The sequence below is a fragment of the Rhinolophus sinicus genome, linkage group LG03, assembly GCF_036562045.2.
Source record: "Rhinolophus sinicus isolate RSC01 linkage group LG03, ASM3656204v1, whole genome shotgun sequence".
Taxonomy (NCBI): Eukaryota; Metazoa; Chordata; class Mammalia; order Chiroptera; family Rhinolophidae; genus Rhinolophus; species Rhinolophus sinicus.
In genome coordinates, this window is record NC_133753.1 from 45,783,749 (window position 1) to 45,806,406 (window position 22,658).

General features: G+C 38.4%; 1 protein-coding gene across 2 annotated transcripts; it reads left to right on the plus strand.

The window, feature by feature from the left end:
- The first annotated feature begins 246 nt into the window (after positions 1-246).
- MTFMT (mitochondrial methionyl-tRNA formyltransferase) lies at positions 247-22,031 on the plus strand. Of its 2 annotated transcripts, none has more exons than XM_019748694.2 (9): positions 247-391; positions 6,195-6,404; positions 8,288-8,410; positions 9,705-9,807; positions 10,912-10,987; positions 13,911-14,002; positions 18,936-19,014; positions 19,888-19,970; positions 21,094-22,031. In XM_019748694.2, exons 1-9 carry the CDS (start codon positions 378-380, stop codon positions 21,292-21,294), a joined length of 981 nt encoding a protein of 326 aa, XP_019604253.2. In that variant the 5' UTR covers positions 247-377; the 3' UTR covers positions 21,295-22,031. The 2 variants fall into 2 exon arrangements, with proteins under 2 accessions (XP_019604253.2, XP_019604252.2); XM_019748693.2 differs by lacking the exon at positions 247-391 and adding an exon at positions 4,245-4,516.
- The last annotated feature ends 627 nt before the right edge of the window (positions 22,032-22,658 follow it).

Genomic DNA, 22,658 nt, shown 5'->3' on the forward strand with positions numbered 1-22,658 from the left:
CTTTTTGAAAAGCTTTCAGCCTTCAAAGTTTTTTTGTGTAACAGGTACATAATCCATAAGGAAGAAATATTTATTGTTTTTGGATTGGTTGTGGGAAACTGTCTGGAAAGTTCATGAATAAACAGGATCCAGTGGCTTCTGATGGTGGTCGACTATTTTTTTTTTTTAGATAACCGCATGGAAGTTGATTCAAAGTTTTAACATACATTCAGGAATGTGAGCAGTTTATTGTTGGTTTCCACCACAGCTCTGTTAACTGATTAACCTCTTACTTCTTCCTCTCACCCTTGGACTTGCTGTAATCTAATTTAGGACATCTCAGAATTTCACTCTTATCGCCTTCAAACCAGCTTCCTACCTTTGGGAGGAATTTCCAGATGAATATCGTATGGTGAGTCAGTCTGTTGGTAACTATTTCACGCAATTTATGAGCCTGAATTCTGTAATTGTTATTCTGTGTCATGTTTCTTTTTTACTCCCTTTATTTCCCAGGAGTTCTTGAGACACTTATTCTAAATTTATGTATGTGCCTACCAGGCTCTGAGATCAAATTATGAGCTCCATTAAATGTGAGAGGTTTTACTATCTTGTCAATTTCCTTGTGAAGATAGGCAAAGGCATTTCATAAAAAAATACTCTTATGGGGCAGCCAGATGGCTCAGGTGGTTAGAGCTCTGAATAACAGGGTTGCCGGTTTGATTCCCACATGGGCCAGTGAGCTGCACCCTCCACAACTAAATCTAAGGACAACAACTTGGAGCTGATGGGTCCTGGAGAAACACACTATTCCCCAATAAAAAAATAAAAAGAAAAATACTCCTATCCTTTGTTAATATTGTGCAGCTCTCTTGCCTGGGGGAAGTGATTGGGTAACAAACCAAAGATTTTAAGATTTGATCTCTTTAAATCAATCTTTAGATTTCCCTTGGTTTACTAGGTTGACTATCAGCAGCAAAGAGAAACTTCCTTAACCTTGAGTTGCTTCTCCTTCCTGTAGTCTTACATCTGGCTTCTCCTTCCTGGGACTCTTGATAATCCTCAAATGTCATGTGACCACTCCAGTCTCTCGCCTCAAGGACACCCAATCAGGTGGTCTCTCTGCCTCTTTAGCTCTCCCCCTGGGACGGAAAGACATCCCAGTCTCCTGCTGCGGGAGAGTCTGTTGCATAGCACACTCTCCTTTGTACAGTATTTGTCTATCATCTGTAAGAGCTGTGGGGGGTGGAGGAGAGTGGCCAGTGAGTCCCGGTCTGTCCCCAGCGGTAGCCTTGCAGCCCCAGCCCTGGGTTACAGAGAGGCTGGACAGATTTGGGAGTGACATCTACTGAGACCACAAAGAACGGTAAGAACACAGACCCATGTAATCCGAGTCAGAAGCACTGTAACTTTGTGAGTTGCCCCTTACGTTCAATGACTGGAAAGGTTGGTGAGCAGCGCTCCCCTCGTGGAATTCTGCTGCAACCACAGGCAAGAGATGGCAGTACTGCTTGTACATGGAGCTTCTCACCAAAGGCTGCATCCCTAAAGGCTTCGTTGGGCTGCACCCTTCGGTTCAGTTCCTGCCCCTCGCACTGTGTGTGGCAGACCTTCCCCTGGTCACATGTGACGTTGCTTCCCAGGCCACATATAGGAGTTCTTGTGGACTCACGTGTTGGCCACCTTATCAATTTAGAGCTCTGACCATTTTCTTCCTAGTGACCCTACTCCATCTTTCCCAAGGCTCTGCCTGCTCCTCTGCTCCTGTTTCTTGACCTTCAAAGGTCAAGATTTCACACACACACACACACACACACACACGCATTTAATCTGTGATAGGTCTGCCTCTCGTCAGAAATGAGATACACATAGTTAGGGTCAATGTGGGATGAAGGGGAATAGTGAGAGGAGAGGTTTGCCACTTCCTCCCACTCCAGAATCAGCTCTCTCACCCCCAAGTCATGGATGCCAATCCCATGTTCTAGATTTCTACCAAATATCTCTGCTTGCTTGTCTCATCACTTTGTTTCAAAGCATACAAAACTGAAATGCCGTCATGGTTACCACCAAACAAGGCTTCCTCTCTGTCAATGACATTGCTCTTGTCTTGTCACCCAGATTCAGAACTTGGGGTAATTTCATTGATTCAACATGTATACATACTCCATTCATTAGAGAAGAGAAATTTTTGGAAACTGGAGCACCAGCCTAATTAGCATTATCTTGGATGTGATTTCTGGACATTTAAATTTATTTCCTAAAACTCCTTGCCATTAGAGGCTGGCGTCCTCATCTTCTCTGTGTGCTTTATAGTAGCTCCAGCAGTGGATTTGTCTAAGCTTGGAAGTGGACACCCCTGCCCCCCCACCCCATACATCCCTAACTTAGTACCTAGAGTTTCAGAAAGATTTCCATTTTAGCATTCTGGGAAAACTTCAGTCATTACAATATCATTTTTCAGTTTTTTTTTAAAAGATGTTTGCTGGGGTGGCTGGTTAACTCAGTTGGTTAGAGTGTGGTGCTAATAACACCAAGGTTGCCAGTCCAATCCCCAGTGGGACACTGTGAGCTACCCTCCTTAATAAATAAAAAATGAATAAATAATAAAAGACGTTTGCTGCAAATCAAAAGACCATCCATTAGACAATTAGATGTCAATGGCCGGCAGCATCTCTCTGGAGGAAAGAAAACATCGGCATCGGTCCCTCAGACTGAGCAGTCACTGTGTGGTCCTCAGAGAGCGCTGTGAGTGGCTCAAAGCAGGACTACCTATGAAGAATTATGGGCTGCTGAAAATTAAATGTAGCGTAATGCAAGTCTCTCTAACTCAAGGAGAGAAATGATGTAAACACAAATGTAAAGAGTCACATTTCAGACAAGATCTAGATTCTAAGGTGAAAACCCAAATGACTATTTGGGTTGTATTTATAGATCATGTTGTATGGAAAAAGATCACTTTTAAAAATATTAGAATCATATTCCACTTACCCTCATAGAGGATACTGACAGAGAACTCGATTGAAGGAATAGAAGGTTTGGGGTCACATCTCATTCTCCTTTTTGTACATGATCAGATGAACAGAAACACTAGAAATACAATCTCTCCCTCTTTGCTTTTCTTTTTTCTATTCAACACACAGGTGAATTGTCAATGTCTAGGCATACATTATACAACTTCCCTCAATAACTGCAAACTGTGTGAGAAGCAGAGGTCCCCACAGAGCACTAAGGGGCCACATGAAGAAAGACAATAAATCCATACAGGTGAGAGTTCAAGGCTTCAGGGAGGATGTCTGAACTTGGTATTGAAGAAAGGGTAGCACTTAGAGAGAAAGAGACGTGGGGAGGACAGCCTAGGAAGGATAGACAGCATGAACAAAGGAACAGAAGAAGGGATGTGCAGAACTCATAATTTAGGAAAAAGGACTGGTCTAGGGTTGCTGGGTCTAAGACTGCATGATGGGGAAATGTGGTGAGAGCAAGACTGGAAAGGAATCTGGTCTCCTCTCTATAGCCAGGATGTGTGACCACATTCAGGGAGAAAGCCACTGCGTGGGCCTCAGGAATACAAAATCTAAGCACTAAAAGTCCTTAGGGGTCTTCTAAGGACAGTTTCCGCTGCCCATTTTCCATAAGAATCTCCTCTATGGTATCCCTCCGTGCAAGAGGGAGCCCAGAGGGTAGGGGATAGAGTAGGGCTTTTGATTCACCGTAGTAATGAGCATAGTGATTGAGCCTGTTTCCTAAGGTGCAAAATGAGGACATTGACTTTTGTAGTACATAGGATTGCTGTGAAGGTCAAAAGGTTAGAATCACACTTTGGAGCTACATGGGCTAGCTGTGAGGACCTCAGATAGGTAATTTACTCAACTTCACTGAGCCTTAGATTCTCTTCAGTAAAATGGTTGTAATGATATCCACCTGGTATAATTGATATGAGGATTACCTGAACTAATCAAAAATGCTAAGCCAAAGCATGGCATACAGTAAATACGTAGTTAATATTAATTATCAGAATAGCTGAGAAAATGACACAGAATTACGTACATAAATGGGATTTCATTGTCTGAAAACACATAAGATTTGTTCCCAAAAGAGTTCTTTTGGGAGATGGGCTCAATCGTGCCAATAAATGCAACAAAAGTCTAGAGACTCTTGAACCCGCACATTGCTTCATCGACTCCAATACAGGCCGGCGGTCACGCCTTTAACCAGACAGACCCCGCCCATCGGGTTTCCTCCCGGGCCCCGCCCCTCGGGCCCAGCTCTCTCACCCTCCCCCGGACGCGCCTGCGCAAGGTAGGCCGCGGGCGGAGGCGATGAGGATTCTGGTGCGGCGCTGCTGGGGACACCTGCCAGCTGGTGGCGGCGCGGGCCGGAGATCGGGACCCCAGTGGCGATCGCTGGCTGGGCTCGGCGGGTCCCCTGGCGGGGAGGATGGCGGGGGCACCCGAGTCCGCGAGAAGCCGCCCTGGCGGGTGCTCTTCTTCGGCACGGACCAATTCGCCCGCGAGACGCTGCGGGCGCTGCACGCCGCCAGGTACCGAGGCCGGGGCTTGGGGGGCCCGGCTGCTGAGGGCGCCAGTATCCAGCCTCTGAGGCCGTCCCCGACGGTTTGTACTCGCCCTGGGGAAAGCAGCGGCACCAGAGGGTGTGGGCCCAGATCTCGGCGTCTCCGGGCGACCGGAAGGTGCACCGCACTCGCCCTGTCCCGTCCGGTCTACACCCCACACTCCAGGCCCTGACTATCCGTTCTCCAAGGGCTCCCGGGCCCCCGGCTGTGCCAAGCCGGTGCTCACCGCTTTGCATACATCACCTCCGTCCAGTCCCACCACCTTCCTGCCCCTTTTTCGCGTAAGGAAACCGGAGCTCAGAGAGGTTAAATGATTGCCTAGGGTCATCAGCTAAGCTGACTGGGACTAAAACGGGGTCTGACTTCAAAGCCCTTCCCTTTCCATTTCCTCCTACTGCCTCTGATTTGTACCCTCCAATGCTTTGGACTTCTTACCAGGGAGATGCAGCCCCCTGCACTCCCATGCCTTATTCCTTTGCACCCCATCTCCTTGCATACATCCAGACCTAGTTTTCTGGGATTGGAATGAGGACATAGTCCAAAAACCAAGTTTTCAATTGAATAAATTTGTGTCAGAGCTCTTAGATATACATTTAATATTTCTAAAATTTAACCATTCTTGTTTACTGGAAAAAATTATTTGCAATCCAGCTTGTCCTGAAAGTCCATGGTATCTGGTGACTATACCCATACATACTCTCTGCTTCCTTTCCCCCAGCTCCACTTATTATTTCCCCGCGCCGTATTTTCCTGATGCACCCCTGCACTTATTTCTGTCATCTCAGTCTCCCCTACAAATACTTCACAGCAGCCTTTCCTATTGACTCCGTCATCAATCGCCTTCCATATCTCTCCCTGCGTGTATCCTGACCCTTCTGCTGTTGCTTCACTTGGCATCTCCACTACTCCTGCACTATTAGGGCCCTCCTGTCTATTCCTTTTCTCATAACTTCTCAACATGTGATACAATACCTGTGACATAAATAAATGAACAGCCCCTCCCAGCACTGGAATACTATGCAGCAGGTAAAAAGAATGGGGTAGTGCTATATGTACTCTCATGGAATGATGCCCATAGTATATTTTTTAAAAGTATTTATTGTTTGACTAACACATGGTTATGGTACAAAATTCAAAAGACTCAAAGGATATACAGTGAAGAGTCTTTTCCTTCCACCTGTGTCCCAGGTCCAGGTTCCTCTTTTCAGAGACAGCCACTGTTTTTAGTTTCTTATTTTAGAAATGTCTGGTGCATATATAAGCAAATGTATAATTAACCCATTTTTTTAAGACTCACATAATAGCATATATAGTGTTAAGAGAAAAAAAACAAAATATGGAGTAGTATATATAATATCCGAATTATATAAAATGTCTGTATGGTATATGTTTCTGTTTGCACAGAAAATTTCTAGAACTGTGTTCTCCAAACAGTAGCCACTAGTCACATGTGGCTCTTTAAATTTAAAATAATTAAAATTAAATAAAAAATAAAAATGCAGTCTCTCAGTTACACCCGTTTTAATCATTTACCCTTTAGTGCTTCATGAATTTAATCATAAAAATACCGTAGATGTGTGTGAAGTAGTTTAGCTTTGAGCCATTGTCTTAACACTCACATTTTCTTCCAATCTTTCCAACTTAGGGAAAACAAAGAGGAAGAATTAATCGAAAAATTGGAGGTGGTTACAGTACCTTCCCTGTCACCAAAAGGACTACCCGTGAAGCAATATGCTGTCCAATGTCAGCTTCCAGTGTATGAGTGGCCAGATGTGGGATCTGGAGAATATGATGTGGGAGTGGTTGCTTCATTTGGCCGACTTTTGAGTGAGGCTCTTATTCTTAAATTTCCCTAGTAAGTTTTATTTATGAGGAAATATAGTATAGAGATCTTGGACTTGGTATTATAAAATGCAATAACTTGAACTCTAATTCTGCTTTCTTTAGTATTTCCTCTTAAAATAAAAAATGTTATTAGTGGCATGAATTGTTGAAATGTGTGGTACTCTATCACTGTCGATGGGCTTTCACCTACTCTCATTTAAATTCCATATATATGCTGACAACTTCCAAATTTGTCCCTCCAGTTCAGATCTCTGAACTCCAGACCTGATACTCAGTGCTTTCTCTGCTTGGATGTCTGATAAGCACCTTGTATTTAAGATGTTCAAAACTATATTCCTAAACTTTTGCCCAAAACCTACTCCTCCCAAAATCTTCATCTCAGCAGATAGCACCTCCAGCCATACTGTTGCCCGGCCCCCAAATCTTAGAGTCCTTCTTGATTCGTTATCTCATGTAATACATCCAATCCATCAGGAAATCCTATTGGCCCTGCCTTTGAAATCTGTCTAGAATCTGACTCATCACGTCCAACTGCTGCCATGCTCACCTGTCGTTCTGCAGTAGCTTCCCAACTGGTCTCTGCTTTTGTCCGTGGCCCAACTCAGTGGGTTGCCATCAGCTAAAGTGATCCTTTTAAAGCATAAGTCGGATCATGTCATTCTGCTCAAAATTCTCTCGTGGTTTTCCATCTCCCAGAATAAAAGACAAAGGCCTTGTTTTGGCCTGAGTATGTGTCTACTTGGTTTGGTCTCCTTCTGGCTCTCTGGCCTCATCTCCTAGTTCTATTCCTCAGGTTCACTCCTCTCCAAGTGCACTGGCCTCTCTGCTGTGCCTTAAACTTGCCAGTGTTTACCTTCCTCAAAACCTTTGTACTTCCTGTTTCCTCGGCCTGGAAAGTTGTTTTCCCATCTATCTGCATGGCTATTCCTTTACCTCCTCGTGTTTTTACCCAAGTGTCTTCTTATTGGTAAAACCTTCTCTGACCACTATTAAAATTATAATCTCCCACCCAATATGCCTGTCCCCTTCTCTGCTTTAGTTTTCTGCATAGTCTGTAGCACCATCTGACAAACTTTTTACATATTTTGTTTTTCATTGCTTATCTCCCACTCTTTGTATATAAGCTCCCTGAGGGCAAAAAATAAATTGTTATGTTTATTTCACTGTTGCTTGTACCCCTAATACTTAGAACATTGTCAGCACATGGATTGTGTTCAGTAAATATTTACTGGATGAATCAGACTGGGCTGAAGAGTGGGACTTAGACTATCTAAGACTCGCATGTGTATATATATATATACACACACATATGTATATAGATATATACATATATACACTCTCAAGTGTGTAATCATGCTGATGGAAACATCACTAATGACAGTAAATTATTTCAACTGCTCATTAATGGGTGATAGGTGTATTGGGATAAACAGGAAAGGTGAATAGATCGTTTGATGGGGATTCAAGAAGCTGTCTTAGGCATTCTATATGCAAACTAAGTGAAATGAGGGTAATTATATAACTAAAATATAAACATAACTCACATCCATGAGATGCACCACAGGGTCTGAGTGGTTCTACTCATACAGCAAAAAATGCATTTTTTGGTGTTTATTTAAAAATTCCCAGACATCGTGAGCTGTTATGGAACATCTTTGGAAAAATAAACCAGTTGTTCTTGCTCTGTTTTTAATTGGGTTTCATTGGTCTCTTATGGTAAGACAGTGAACTTAGCTCTGGCTCCCTTTGCAGGTGGTACAAGACTAGATTTAACTGTTAGTATTTCAGAATTTCTGGGAAAGTTGAATGATGAAAAGTAGCATATTAGTTTAGGTAGCAGTAACTACATGGTACAGTTCACTTACATACTAACGTTTGCCTTTTCTAACTCAGTGGCATATTGAATGTCCATCCCAGTTGCCTCCCGAGGTGGCGTGGTCCAGCCCCTATCATCCATACCGTGCTTCACGGAGACACAGTTACTGGAGTGACAATTATGCAAATAAGACCGAAAAGGTACAGCTTATTTTCTTGAGATTTTTTTGTGATTTTAAATGTTGATATCAGTCTGTTCTGGGGGGGAAGTGGATGAATGGATGGTGCTCACTAATTTCTCCAACTCCAGAGTCCTCCCTTTGCTTATGGTTTCTGACAGAAGCCATATGTGTTTTGGTATTTATGCAGTGTCTCTAAAGGCTTTGTGAAATTTTTAACTTGTTAATTCAAATAACTTATATCATTAACAACTGGACATTGTATAAATAAGAGATGGATTTTTGTATATCAGTTGTTAATGAATCTCAGTTCTGCTAGCCTTGGTTTCTATAGTCAAACTGGTCAAAAAAATTTTGGAACCTGAAATAATATATTATATACCAATAGTTGCCTTAAACATTTGATTTTTCTTTTTATTATACCTAAAATCTAAGAAACTATTTAAAATTGCTTTAGGAGTGTATTTAGCCTCTGCCTATTGTCACCTAATGTCCCCCTAGAAAATAATAATTCACAAGTTCACAAGAACAACTCAATATCTGGGATTTGCCTTAATTTACTTCAGAAAAAAAGAGGGAGGGGGTAGATGAAACAAGAGTGGCAGAACTTTGATAATTCTAAAATCTGGGGGAAGTATATAGGGTGATTCTGTAGACTAGTCACTCCGTTTTTGTGAATGTTTGTAATTTTTCGTAATAAACATTTTATTAAAGCTCATAGGTTAAAAATAAAATTAACAGAACCACAAAGTTAAATATTCAAAATAAACCATATTTCTAATAAAAGCTAATAGCCAGTATTTACGGAGCTTGATGTGAAATGTAAGACTTGTGGGATTGCAAATACACTTATATCTGCTTATAATCAACAGTGATTATAATCCAGGCAAAACTCTTGTCCTTTGAGAAAGGAAATATGGAAATATGGAAATATGGAAAGAAATAATTAGGAATTTCCTAATTGTACTTCCCTGGAAAAGAAATTCTTTGCTCTATGCTTTCATTATACAAATAGAGATTTCTTTTAATGCTATTTATTACTAATAGTGGAATTATCTATAATTGCAATTAAATTCCTGATATGCAGCCTTGTGCTTTTTTTCCTTTAGGAAAAAATAAGTTTAAAATCTATATACAGGCCAGGTCTCACTCTCCCCCTTCTTTCAAACTGGCATTTCTCCCTTGCTAATGGCTAATGTTCAAATTCTTGGCCAAGATTAAACTATTCTTGTGGTATGTAAACGCTCATGTAGACAAACATTTTGATTGTAAGAAATTGTCAGTAATCATATTATTGTTTCTAATTTTTTTGGTAGATTTGATGTAGGTCCGATTCTCAAACAGGAAACCATTCCTGTGCCACCCAAGAGCACCGCAAAGGAATTGGAAGAAGTGCTGTCACGACTGGGTGCCAACATGGTACAGTTCTCTGACATCCCACTGCTTTTTACTCATTTAATAGATTTCCTAAGTGGTTATGTTGAGAAAACAATTTTATGACATGTAATTTTAAGTCATTGTTTTTTTAAAGAATGATTTTTATCCCTGGCTTCCTAAAAATTAGCTGGGCATTTGTGCTCTCGTGTACATCTTTGAGGATTTACACAGAGCAGGTACCTAATAAAGGCTTTCAAATGCAACACATGGTCGTATATGGGCCACTGTTTCACAATGAGGCCTTTAGACTATTCTTCCCAATTTCACTCTCAGTCTCATAGACGTACCTTTCATCCCTGTCAGACTGAACCAACAGCATTTCCTGAGGGCTCTTAGCTCTCTTCCCACTTCTTTGCCTGGGTTCGTCATTTGCATCTGTATGCAACTATAAATGAACTCCACAGCTTTGTAGAGCTCATTGAATCTGCATACAGCAGGTAAATGCTTAATGACCAAATTAGTGATTTTCATATGAACTCATTAATTTTCTGTAGAGGAAAACTTTCCCCCCAACTATATAGATTCTAGGCACTCACCTCAGAAATCCTATTATAATAGCACCGGCTTGTGTTCCAGGACTGTTCTAGATACTCTATAGACTTATTTTTTACCTTCCCAGCAAACCTTTGAGGTAGCTGTTGCTGTTGACTGTTTTACACATGATGACATTGAAGGCTGCAGACAAGTAAAATAACTTTTCCACAATGACACAGCTAGTAGATGGTGGAACTGGGATTTGAACCCAGAACTACGTAACTCCCAGAACACACTCTACTTCTGTGAGGCTCCACTGCCTTCCCTCCTGAAAGGTGAGAATGTGGATAACTGGGCATAGTCTGTCCTGATACCAAAAGCTTGCACAGCCAGGCAAAGCTCAGCATTCTCTGGAAGCGTATCAATAACTTGCGCTCTACAGAGAGCAGCATCTCTACTGAAACTCCACCGAGTAGATACGTATCCTCACAGCGTAAGGCAATTTACTACCTTACCTGCCACACAGCTCTTTTAAAGCTATAGATAATATGAATTGTAATGTATTTCTGCTTTTGTTCTTTTCATCCTAAATATATTGCTCTCCTTTCTTAGCTTATTTCAGTTTTGAAAAGTTTGCCTGAAAGTTTGAACAATGGAAGGCAGCAGCCACCTGAGGGGTTGACATACGGTGAGTGAAGCCTGCAGAGACTCTTACCTCTTTCATAGGTTTTGATTTTTGTGTTGGCATCTGAACACTCTGACTTCCTCACTTGCATATGTCCTTTAATTTTAACTAAAGATTGAGTGTCCACTTCTATGTCCTTTTCTAAAGAATGGTTGCTAAGGTCTCCCTCTGCCTCTTAACATGCAGCCTCATGAAAGATTGGAAATTTTTACCCTACTCTTTATGTTGAAAAGTATTAAACACAGGGAAGAGTTGAAAGACAGTGAATACCTGTTTAGTCCAGAGTCAGCAATTACTAATGTTTGGCCATATTTTATTTTGCTCTCTCTAAATGTGTGTTTATTTAGTATACGCATTTTAATTTCTGTTTAGCCATTTGGAAGTATGTATCATGACCTTTCATCCCTCAGCACTTCAGCATGCATCCCTAAGAAAAATGACCTGTTCTATAATAGCATCTAATATCCAGTTCATATTTAAATATTTCCCTAATTGTCTAAAAACATATTTTATAGCTGTATATTTTTCAAACTAGGATCAAATTGTAATTAGTTGTTATGTCTGTTTAGTCCCTATAATCTAGAGTAATTCCTCCACTATTTTTTTAATTTCCATGTTACTGACTTTTTGAAGAAGCCATGCCAGTTGTCTGTTTCCTTCCAGTGCTATTTAACTTGTTCTTCTAGCCCTTATATTGCCTATAAATCGGAAGTTCTAAAGGCTTAATTAGAGTTAGGCTTAAAGTTTTTGGAAAGAGTATCTCATAGGTGATATTATGTTCTAGTGATATTTGGTTTTGTTTGTTTTTAATTTTAAGGATTGCTTTTTAAATTATGATTTAATTTTATTTTTTTAATGTGTAAAACATTCAAATGATTCAAAAGTTAAACTATTTAAAAGGATATGCTCAGATTAATCTTGCTTCTGTCCCCTCCAATCTTAGGACAGTCACATCAATAAGCCACAATACCAGGTTGCATCAAGGCTAGTGAAGTTAAGTTTGATCATTTGGTTGAGGTGGTGACCACCAGATCTTTCCAGTGTAAAGATGTGTTTCTCAATTTGCAATTAGCAGGTAATATGCAGGGTAATACTTTGGCACCATGCAAAAATCCTGTTCTCTAACAGCCTTTCACATAATAATTTTAGCAGATTGATGCTCCTTTTTTGAATGGATTATTTCATTAGGGGATGCAAGTAGTGATTTTACAATTCCTTTTACATTACTAGTTGGCATTGTTCTGTGAAGAAGAATTTTTCCTCATTAATTGGGGGTGAATTTTAGTTCATCCTAAAGTAGCAGGATAAATGCTTATTTTTTTTTTAATTATCAATTTTTAGAGTAGGGCGTTATGCCATAATCCCCTTCAGTTATGGTGGCAAAGGAGGATTTTTAAAATTATCATTTGACTTCATGGATTTTCATTTATTGTGTTTTACAGTTCATTACATTCATAATTCATAATGCTCAAATTGTCCCGGATTGGCCAGTGGGAGCCCCTTAACATTGGCTCCTGTATCCTTTTAACATCCCCCCAACCCCCAACTAGCTTTTGAGTGCTTCCTGGCTTTTTAGCATAAGATATCTCAGGCTCACTTTGTAAATTCTCTGTCCCACACTGGAATCAGCCATTTCTCCCTTATTCATTTTAGTGGGGGGTGGTATTTAGAAACCATCTGGTACAATACATTCTAAATGAGGTGTCAGTGGACAAGGCTAGGCATATGTTTAACGGTTGTTTGCACTTTTTTTTTCTCTCGGAAGGGTCTATTGCATCTTTTGCCAATTTTTCTGTCAGGTTTTTGGTCTTTTTCTTCTTAGTTTTTAGGAGCACTTTATGTAATAGAGATTAATAAATTTATATAATACTTATAAAGTATTTTAAATATAATATAAATATAATATGTAATTATACATAAATTATATTTGTTATATAGCTATGTCTTATATAACTATATAAATACGAGGTGTGATTAAAAAAATACAATGAATGTTGCTGCTGAATGCCATCCAACAAAAAGGCAGGGATCTTCAATATGGGAAGCAGTTGCATCGAACCTTAGTAACAGTGTGTGACGAGTTTCAACTTGTTTGGTATAGTCAGTTGGGTGTGAGCTATGGTTGAGAGAAGGTAAGGTGTGTTTTAAAGTGTGCCGTAAATCATCCTCTATCATGACAATACTCAGTGTCAAATATCGATTCTGGTATACAGCAATTTCTGTCAAATAAAAAAACATTATGGTGTGTCCTCATCCACCTATTCACTGGATCTGGTACCATGAGACTTCTGGCTCTTCCCCAGAATCAAAATGACCATGAAAGGTAAATGTTTTGAATCGATTCAGGACATTGAGGCAGCCATGATAGAGCAACTAAAGACACTCACAAAAGAGGACTTCCAGAACTGCTTCAGAAAGTGGCAAGAACGATGGGATAAGTGTGTTCGAATCAAGGGGAAGTATTTTGAGGGGGATTAATGGCAATGTGTCTTTTACTGTAATGCATTTTTTAAATTTAAACATTCACCATATTTTCTGATCGCAGCTCATAGATATAAAGTACTGTGATATAAATTGCAAATACTTTTCATTTGTGTTTTTTTTTACTTGGTTTATGGCATTTCTTTTTGTTTTGCAAAAGTTCATTTTTATATAGTCATTCTTTTCCTTAATTGCTTCTGGAATTTGGATCATAGTTAGAAGGGTTTATTTTCCATACCTAGGTTATAAAGAAATTAACCCATGTTTTCTTCTAGTACTTGTATGATTTATTTATTTTTATTTTATATTATAGAAAATTCCAAACATACAGAAGTTGAGAAAATAATATAATGAATTCTCTTGTATATCTCACTCAGTGTCAATTGTTATCAATTCATGGGCAGTGAACCTGATATTCAATCTTGCTATTGGCTTTATCTTATAGCCCCTAAGATTTCTGCTAATACCAGCTGTATAAAATGGGAAGAACAAACTTCAGAGGAAATATTCAGACTTTATCGTGCCATTGGAGATATAGTAAGTTGGAAGTCAGATTGCAGTTTTACTTTGTGTGTGTGTGTGTGTGTGTGTGTGTGTGTAAATGTGTTATTCACTTTCAAACTATTTTTATTTAGGAATGAATCTAATATAGTATAAATCTAAAAATCCTGACATTTGGGTTTTTTTAAATTCTTTTTCATTGTGGTAAAATACACATAACACAAAATTTACCATTTTTATGTGCATAGTTCAGTGGCATTAAGTAACCTCTGAGTTTTAGTTTGTTCACTGGAAAATTAGGGCTGATATGTATATAAAGCATCTAGTACTGTGTCTGACACAGAGTAGGTGCTCTGTAAAAGATACCTTCTATTCATTCATTAACAAATTATTTATTGATTTATAAGTTCTTTGATGAAAATTAAAATAGGATAATGTGACAGACTAATGGGAGGTTATTTTAGATTGGATAGATGGGGAAGGCCTCTCTGAACTAACACTTAAGCTGAAATCTGAAGACAATAAGGAGCCAGCGATGTCAAGATCAGGAAAAGAGCATTCCAGGCAGAGGGAGCAAGTAGTACAAAACCCAAGGTAGGCTAAACCAGATAAGACGTTACAAGAAAAACTACAAATCAATATCCTTTATGAATATAGGTAAAAACCCTCAACAGGATTAGCAAACTGAATCAAACAACATATAGAAGAGAATTATATATTATGACCAAGTGGGATTTATCTGAGGAATGCAAGGTTGGTTCAACATACAAAAAAATCAATCAATGAATATACCATATTAATAGAATAAAGGACAAGAGATGCATATTTGTCTCAATAAATGCAGAAAAAGCATTTGACAGAATCCAATACCCTTTTATGATAAAAATACTCAACAAACTAAACATAGAAAGGAACTTCCTCAACCTGATAAAGAATAGCTGCAAAAAAACCCACAGTTAGCATCATATTTAATAGTGAAAGACTGTGCTCACTTCAGCAGCACATATACTAAAATAGTGAAAGACTGAAAGCTTTCCCCCTAAGTTCGGAAGCAAGAGAAGGATGTCTGCTCTCACCACTTCTGTTCAACATTGTACCGGAGATAATAGCCAAGAAAAAAAAGGGAACCAGATCAGAAAGGAAGAAGTAAAACTATCTCTATTTGCAGATGACATGATCTTATATGGATAAAATCATAATGAATCTCCAAGAAACTATTAGAGCTAATAAATAGTAAAGAAGTCTTAAGTAAATGGAAAGACCTCTGTTCGTGGATTGGAAGACTTAATGTTGTTAAGATGGCACTATTCTCCAAATTGTTCTATAGATTCAACACAATTCCTGTAAAAATCCCAGTTGACTTCTTTGCAGAAATTGATAGGCAGATCCTAAAATTTATATGGAATCCCAAGAGGCCCAGAATAGCCCAAAAAATCTTGAAATAGAAGAACAGTTGGAGGACTCACACTTCCTGTTTTCAAAACTTACTACAAAGCTACAGTAAATCAAGAACTGTGGTACTGACATAAAGATAGACATATAGCTCAATGGGATAGAACTTAGGGTCCAGAAATAAACCCATACATTTATGATCAATTAATTTTTGATAAAGGGGCCAAGGAAATTTGATCGGAAAAGAATAGTCTGTTTACCACATGGAGCTTGGACAACTGGGATATGTACAATCGAAAGAATGAATTTGGGGGCTGGCCCGGTGGCTCAGGCGGTTAGAGCTCCATGCTCCTAACTCCTAAGGCTGCCAGTTCGATTCCCACATGGGCCAGTGGGCTCTCAACCACAAGGCTGCCAGTTCAATTCCTCGAATCCCACAAGGGATGGTGGGCAGCGCCCCCTGCAACTAAGATTGAACCTTGAGCTGAGCTGCCGCATGGCTCAGTTGGTTGGAGTGCATCCTCTCAACCACAAGGTTGCTGGTTCTACTCCCGCAAGGGATGGTGGGCTGTGTCCCTGCAACTAGCAACGGCAGCTGGACCTGGAGCTAAGCTGCACCCTCCACAACTAAGACTGAAAGGACAACAACTTGAAGCTGAATGGCACCCTCCACAACTAAGATTGAAAGGACAACAACTTGACTTGGAAAAAAGTCCTGGAAGTACACACTGTTCCCCAATAAAGTCCTGTAAAAGAAAAAAATAAAAAACTATACTGAGATACCACTTAACATCTACTAGGATCATCATTAAAAAATAGCCAATAGCATGGGTTGACAAGGATATGGAAAAATTCGGAACCCTTGTACGTTGTTGGTGGGAATGTAAAATGTTACAGCTGCTGTGGAAAACAATTTGATATTTCTTCAAAAAGTTAAACACAGATATATATTACTGTATAATAATCCTTCTGCAATTCACCTTTCCTCTCCACTGAGAAAAGTTTGTGCTATAACAGAAGGAGTACTTATCATGGAACCAGAAGGTGAGATTTGATTCCTAGGGCTGACATTTACTAACCAAGAGCAAGAACCTTATCTTCTCTGAGTGTCTGCTTTTTTACCTCTAAAACGGGGTTCAATACTGTTCACAACTGTCAAGATCAAAGGAGATAAACTCTGAATTTAAATACATGCAAACATGATTTTGACAGTAACAATGGTGGACATTGAAATTATTCTTACCATCCCTTTCCTTTCTGCAATGCTCTGATCATAGGTGAAGATGAGCTTTACCTCCCCAAGAATAAGAACTGTAAATTCTGATTCTATTCCTAGCATATTTATAACTCAGTAAATACAAATCTCTTTTTAGTCAGTAAGCATGTTTCAAAAGTATTTTGAGTTCTTTGGAAGACAAAAGTTACACATATGAAAATCATTTCATAACTTTTATTGGGACCCGGTAAAGCAAAATGAGTCAGCAAGTTATAAAAGAGGATATTGTACTAAATATGTCATATATAAGGTTATGAACACCTATGAACTTTTCTTCAAATTTACTTAAGTTTAAATTTAATGTTCAAATCTTTGCCAACTGCCTAACTCTTCTAAAAATTAAATGTCTTCTTTAAGGGATCTCATAAAAAGAGCACTGAGTTGAGAATGAAAAAACATAGATTCTGATCGTTGGTTCTGCTACTAACTAGCTGTGTCTAAACTTGGGAAAAATAGCAGCATTTCTCTGGGCCTCACCTGCAACCATTAAATAGAAGATTCAACTACAGTCTGAAAATAAATTTTTCTTCTTTAAAGCTCTTATTTTAAGTGTGTTTTTCCAGGACCCATCAGCTCCAAGTCAAGTAGTTGTTTCAATCTAGTTGTGGAGGGCGCAGCTCACGTCGGCCCATGTAGGGTTTGAATCGGCAACACTGGTGTTACCCGCTCTAACCATCTGAGCTAACCGGCCGCCCCCTAAAAATAAATTTGTTCAGAAATTTGAGAGAACTTATTTCCTGGTGTGTGTTAATTTTGTTAACATCTTTAAATCAAGTTCTAGGGTGTCAAGTATATTGGAAATGTGTTATGTGATAAAGGTGGCATTTCACATTGTAGGGAAGGGTAAGATGGATTACCCAATAAATAGCATAGGGTCAACTGGTTAGCCATTAGAGAGTTACCTTTTAAAATCAAAATAATCTAGATGGATCAAGGATTTAAATTAAAAAGTGAAACCACAAAGGACTGGAAAAACACAATTGAATAATTTTAAAATGTTTAGTAATCTTGAAGTGTGAGTAAGCCTTTTTAAGCCTGATGTGAAACATTGAAGTCATGAGAGAAAAGACATAAATATTACTCCATAAAAATAAAAAAAGTTATACATGGAAATAAAAATAGTATACCTAAGACTAAAAGTCAACAAACTGGGAAAAATATTCATAACACATTCTAGAGCTAAAGGGCTAATTTTCTAAAAACGTAAAAGGCTTTCACAAATTAATAGGCAAGAGATAAACAATTCAGTTATTTTTAAAAATGGACAAAGCATAAATCGATAGTTTTCAGAGAAATAAATAAAAAGTGCAAGTAAATATATCAATGCTCCTCAGCCTCAATAATAATAAAGTCATTTTTTTCTTTTATTGAGACAGTTTAACAATAAAATGTTGATACTCTTTAATCCAAGTAGTCTAGTAAAAACATTGACTATCCTCCAGAAATATAAAAGTCCTCAAAAAACATATCTACCAGGCTATTTATTACCACATTTTATATAATTTTATAACAGCAAAAAATTGAAAGCAAAATATATTAATAATAAACCACAAACAGTCACAAATACTGCTGGTTTATTGTAAGGTACATTTCTTTTGGTTTTAAATTATCATAATTGTTTTACTGAGCTTGTAGTTTATATGATTTATCATTTTTAGTTAGTACTTCACTCAAGTGCTTATCTATCAGATTGAGCCAACGGACAGTTTACTTTTCTTAAGAAATAGTAGAATCTCTGGTATAATTTTTTGAAGGTATTAGTTGCATAAATTATGGTACATTCATAAAATGACATACTATACAGCAGATAAAAAGAATGAAATATGTAAGCGTATACTGATGAAAAATTGACCAGGGTTTATGGTTAAAGTTAAAAAAATTCCTTGAAAAACTATGTTCTAGATTTTTGTAATAATATTTGTAGAAAAAAAATGGAAAGATATTGTACATATCAAACTGTTAATAGTGGTTACCTCGGGATGGGAGTACAGAATACTTTCATTTTCTAAATTTTTTAACAAAATTGCTGTAATGCTTGCATTTTTTAATGTGCGTACATTTTAATTAGAAATATTAATACAAACATTGATTTAAAAATAGTGTTTAATGTTAAGAGCTTATAAATCCTAGCGACTAATATAGGGGATCATATCTGTGTTGTGTTCTGTGAGATTTAGAGACTGAGTTCCCAATTCCTCTATAATTGAGAGAGAAATCAGACCCAATTAATACAAAATGGTAGTTGAAAGGGTGTTGGGGTTAAGTGTATTTCTTTAATCATACCTTCTTTAATTTTTGCAGATTCCATTGCAGACGCTCTGGATGGATAATACCATTAAACTTCTGGATTTGGTAGAAGTTAATAGTTCAGTCCTCACTGGTACTAACTTTTGAGTAGCTGACATAGAAAATGTTTTCACTATAGTCTATTTGAAAATGTATCTGCTTTACCATAGGTCACATTTACTAAAAATAAGGTTTCCTTTAGTTTGTTTCAGTTCAATAATGATCATACTTTACATTCATTTATTATCTTACTCTTTGCAGTGTCCATTCACATGCATTTTCTCATTTAATCCTCAGAGGGACCTGGGAAGTAGGCAGAGCAGTGTTACTATCCCATTTTAAACTCTGTGGTTTCCTACACTGAGGTTTTCAGGGAATGCAGAATGACTTGGTTAATTTAATTCTGGTGAATATCATACTGAAAAATCTCTGGGCGGTTCAGTGAGACTCTAGGCCAGGATATAGCATTTCACAACACAGGTCTGTTTTAAAACCTGTCAGTGCCCTCCCAACGTGGTGCACTAATGAGTGTGAACCACAGCAGGAGCTGGTGTAGTTCAGAAGGAGTCGGAGTTCCCCAGGAATCTGGGAATTAGGATTTGTTTGGTGTGGATGAAATGGGCAGCTTAGATCCTAAGCCTCCTGTATATCTTTTCACTAGTAGCTAGTTTTTCCCCCCAAATGGTCAAAACTTCTAGTTCAACATTTTAGGATGATTTCTGGGAGACTGGGTGAAAGACTCGTGGGTATGAAAGTGTCCTTTGGGTTTGAGATACACACAGAGCACCATGGCTCCATCCTAAATTTTGGATTGCAGTCAGGTCATCAGTACATGTGTCCTCTCCAGTATTAGTACTGCCACCCAAGATGTTTTTTGATCATTAAGAAGCATGATAAAGTTGTATAATTACTCTCTCTCTCATATCCCTCCCCCCTTCCGTACCCCTCTCCCCCCTCCATTCTCTAGATCCAAAATCAACAGGACAGGCTGTTATTCCAGGATCCATAATATACCACAAACAGTCACAAATACTGCTGGTTTGTTGCAAGGTACATCTCCTTTAGTTTTAAATTATCGTACTTGTTTTACTGAGTTTATAGTTTGTATGAGGTATCATTTTTAATTAGTACTTCACTCAATTGCTCATCCATCAGATTGAACCAATGGACAGTTTAATTTTCTTAAGATGTAGAATCTCTGGAATAATATTTTGAAAGTGATGGTTTTGCCAAAGCTTTTTTTCCTCAAAGAATGAAAGAAGACTCAGTAACTTGAGTGCTTCCTTAAAAGAAACTTGTATATTCTCAGTAATCCAATTTTATTAACAAATCATTTTGTTAAAATGATTATCATAAAAGTGAGTCATAGCGAAGTATCTAGCTGAACTATAGTGCATGAGTCCTACTTGCTTTTACTATTCAGCAGTGTTCTTAACTGTTTGAAGTGATTTTGGAACCATTTTTTATAAGACAATGGCGTTGTCCTGAGAAGTGTTCCATATTCCTTCTATTTCCTGGGTATTTTCTTTCGTGTGGTATTTGTGTGAGATATTTCATGGGGTGTTTAAAATGTGGGATAGATTGATCTGACCTACGCAGGCTGTAGATACAGAACTCCTACATCAACCTCTCTTCATCTGTCTTCACCTTACTCTGGAATAACATTGGGTGCATATGTGTTGTTCTCCTTGTCTGGGTCTGTGAATATCTATTGCAAATCTGCAGTTTGCTCTCATAGAAGAAGCTGGAATTGTCCAAACATGTGAGTTTGAGTCCCACTACTTGTGTCACCTCGGACAAATCAGTCATTCTCTCTGGACATCAGTTTTCTCTTCTAAAATCAGTTTTCTGTGGGGATGATACTGGATCTGTGTACCTTTTAGAGCAGTTATAAACATCACGATACGATGCATGGACATACTCTGAAAGCTGTAAAGCACCATGCAAATAGAACATAACCTTTTTATTCTGCTTCCTCTGTTTAAATAGGTTTACGCAGGTCTGTACATTTGTTATCATACTTTGGTAATAAACTTGGAGAGTCAAAGAATCATATATGCTACGTATGTGACAGTGCTCTTTGTAGTTAGGCATTTAATGAGGTTTATTGGTTTAGTTTCATGATAGAAGTTTTGCAACACTGCCTATTCACTACTTGTCTTTTGCCCTTTAGGATGGCTGGATTGGTGTTCAATCAGTGATGCTCAAGAAAACACTAACAGCTACCGATTTCTACAATGGATATTTGCACCCCTGGCACCAGAAAAATCCCCAAGCTCATCCAAGCCAATGCAGATTTCAGACTCTCAGACTTCCAACAAAGAAGCAGCAGAAAGGAAAAAAAATTGTTGCTATGCAACAGTGCATTAAGTAGTTAGGAAGAAGATGGACAAGACCAATTACATATTCGTAATTTATTAAAAGCCTTATTTACAAGGAATTACCTTAATTTTCAAAGAAGATGACACTGTTGGAGGAAGAGAAGATTATTGTCAAAAAGATGAATGACCTCACTGCCCACTTCTTGTTTAACAGTAATTAAAAAAACTTTTCTACTTGAATAACAAAAGACACTTTAAATAAAATTTTTATTTATAATATCAAACTCAAGGAGACTGCATCTTCCCCTAAGAGCAAGTGCAACTGACTGGTATACATATGTATACATATAAAACTGGTATACATATACTGAAGAGAGGTTCTTTAGAAAGTACATCTATTGAATTTTTAAAATCTATGTCCCCATTGACTATGATTTTAGGAGTATTTCATCTGAATTTCTGATTTTCAACAAGTAGTAAAGTCAGCTCTTTAAATTTCTCTACCATCTCATTCCCATCAAGTAGTAAAGATAGATGATACTTAATAATCTGTCACATTGATCTGTACTATAAATTCACATTTTCCATCTAGGTTTTCTTGAAGTAGGAATATGCTAACATTTTTCAACTTATTTATGCAGGGGGTAGACGGTTCGCTCAGTTGGTTAGAGCGTGGTGCTAGTAACACCAAGGTTGCTGGTTCGATCCCCACATGGGCCACTGTGAGCTGCGCCCTCCTTAAAAAAATTAAATTAAAAAAACTTATTTATGCAATAAAGGTTACTTAGCATCTGGTCTGTGCAAACTCATCTTTCCAAGAGAGTTAGCACTTCTGGAGGAGGAAAGAGGTACAGGGTCTAGCTGCTGAATTTTTATTTGAGGATATTTACATATCAGTTAAAATCTTTCTCCATATTCATTAATTCATCCCTTCAACAACATTTATTGATAGGACAATCAGCTAACTGGTCATCCTAATTAGGACACATGCATGAGTAAGGAAGCTCTTAGTACATCCTGGATAACAGGTACAAACCAGGACTCGCCAGGCACACCAGGTTGTATGGACATCCTACTTATTGAGCACTTGCTGAGTAGCCTTTATGCTGGTAGCTGGCGGTGCAGAGATTAAATAATATTTGGTATCGTCCATCTACTGGGGAGGCAAACGTAAGCAAATATAATACTGTTGTAAATTCCATAATGGAGGTATAATGGAAGCATTAAATCTCCCTCAAGGGAATCATGGAGGCTTTCCAGGGGAGGTAAAGCTAAGTCTGAGGTTCCAAATGCTGAGTTCACTATGCAGACGAAGGCCTAGGAGGGCATTCTATTAATAGCATGTGCATAGGCACAGAGGCACAAAAGAACACTGTCTCACAGGGGGTTTTGGTAATGTGGTTCTTAAACTGGGTGG

What these genes read in the sequence shown, in the direction of transcription:
- MTFMT (XM_019748693.2), top strand. Translation starts at nt 4,296, where the DNA reads ATGAGGATTCTGGTGCGGCGCTGCTGGGGACACCTGCCAGCTGGTGGC. An exon ending in ATGCAAATAAGACCGAAAAG is followed by an intron (nt 8,411 to 9,704) that starts GTACAGCTTATT and finishes TTTTTTTGGTAG; the next exon opens with ATTTGATGTAGGTCCGATTC. An exon ending in ACCTGAGGGGTTGACATACG is followed by an intron (nt 10,988 to 13,910) that starts GTGAGTGAAGCC and finishes TTTATCTTATAG; the next exon opens with CCCCTAAGATTTCTGCTAAT.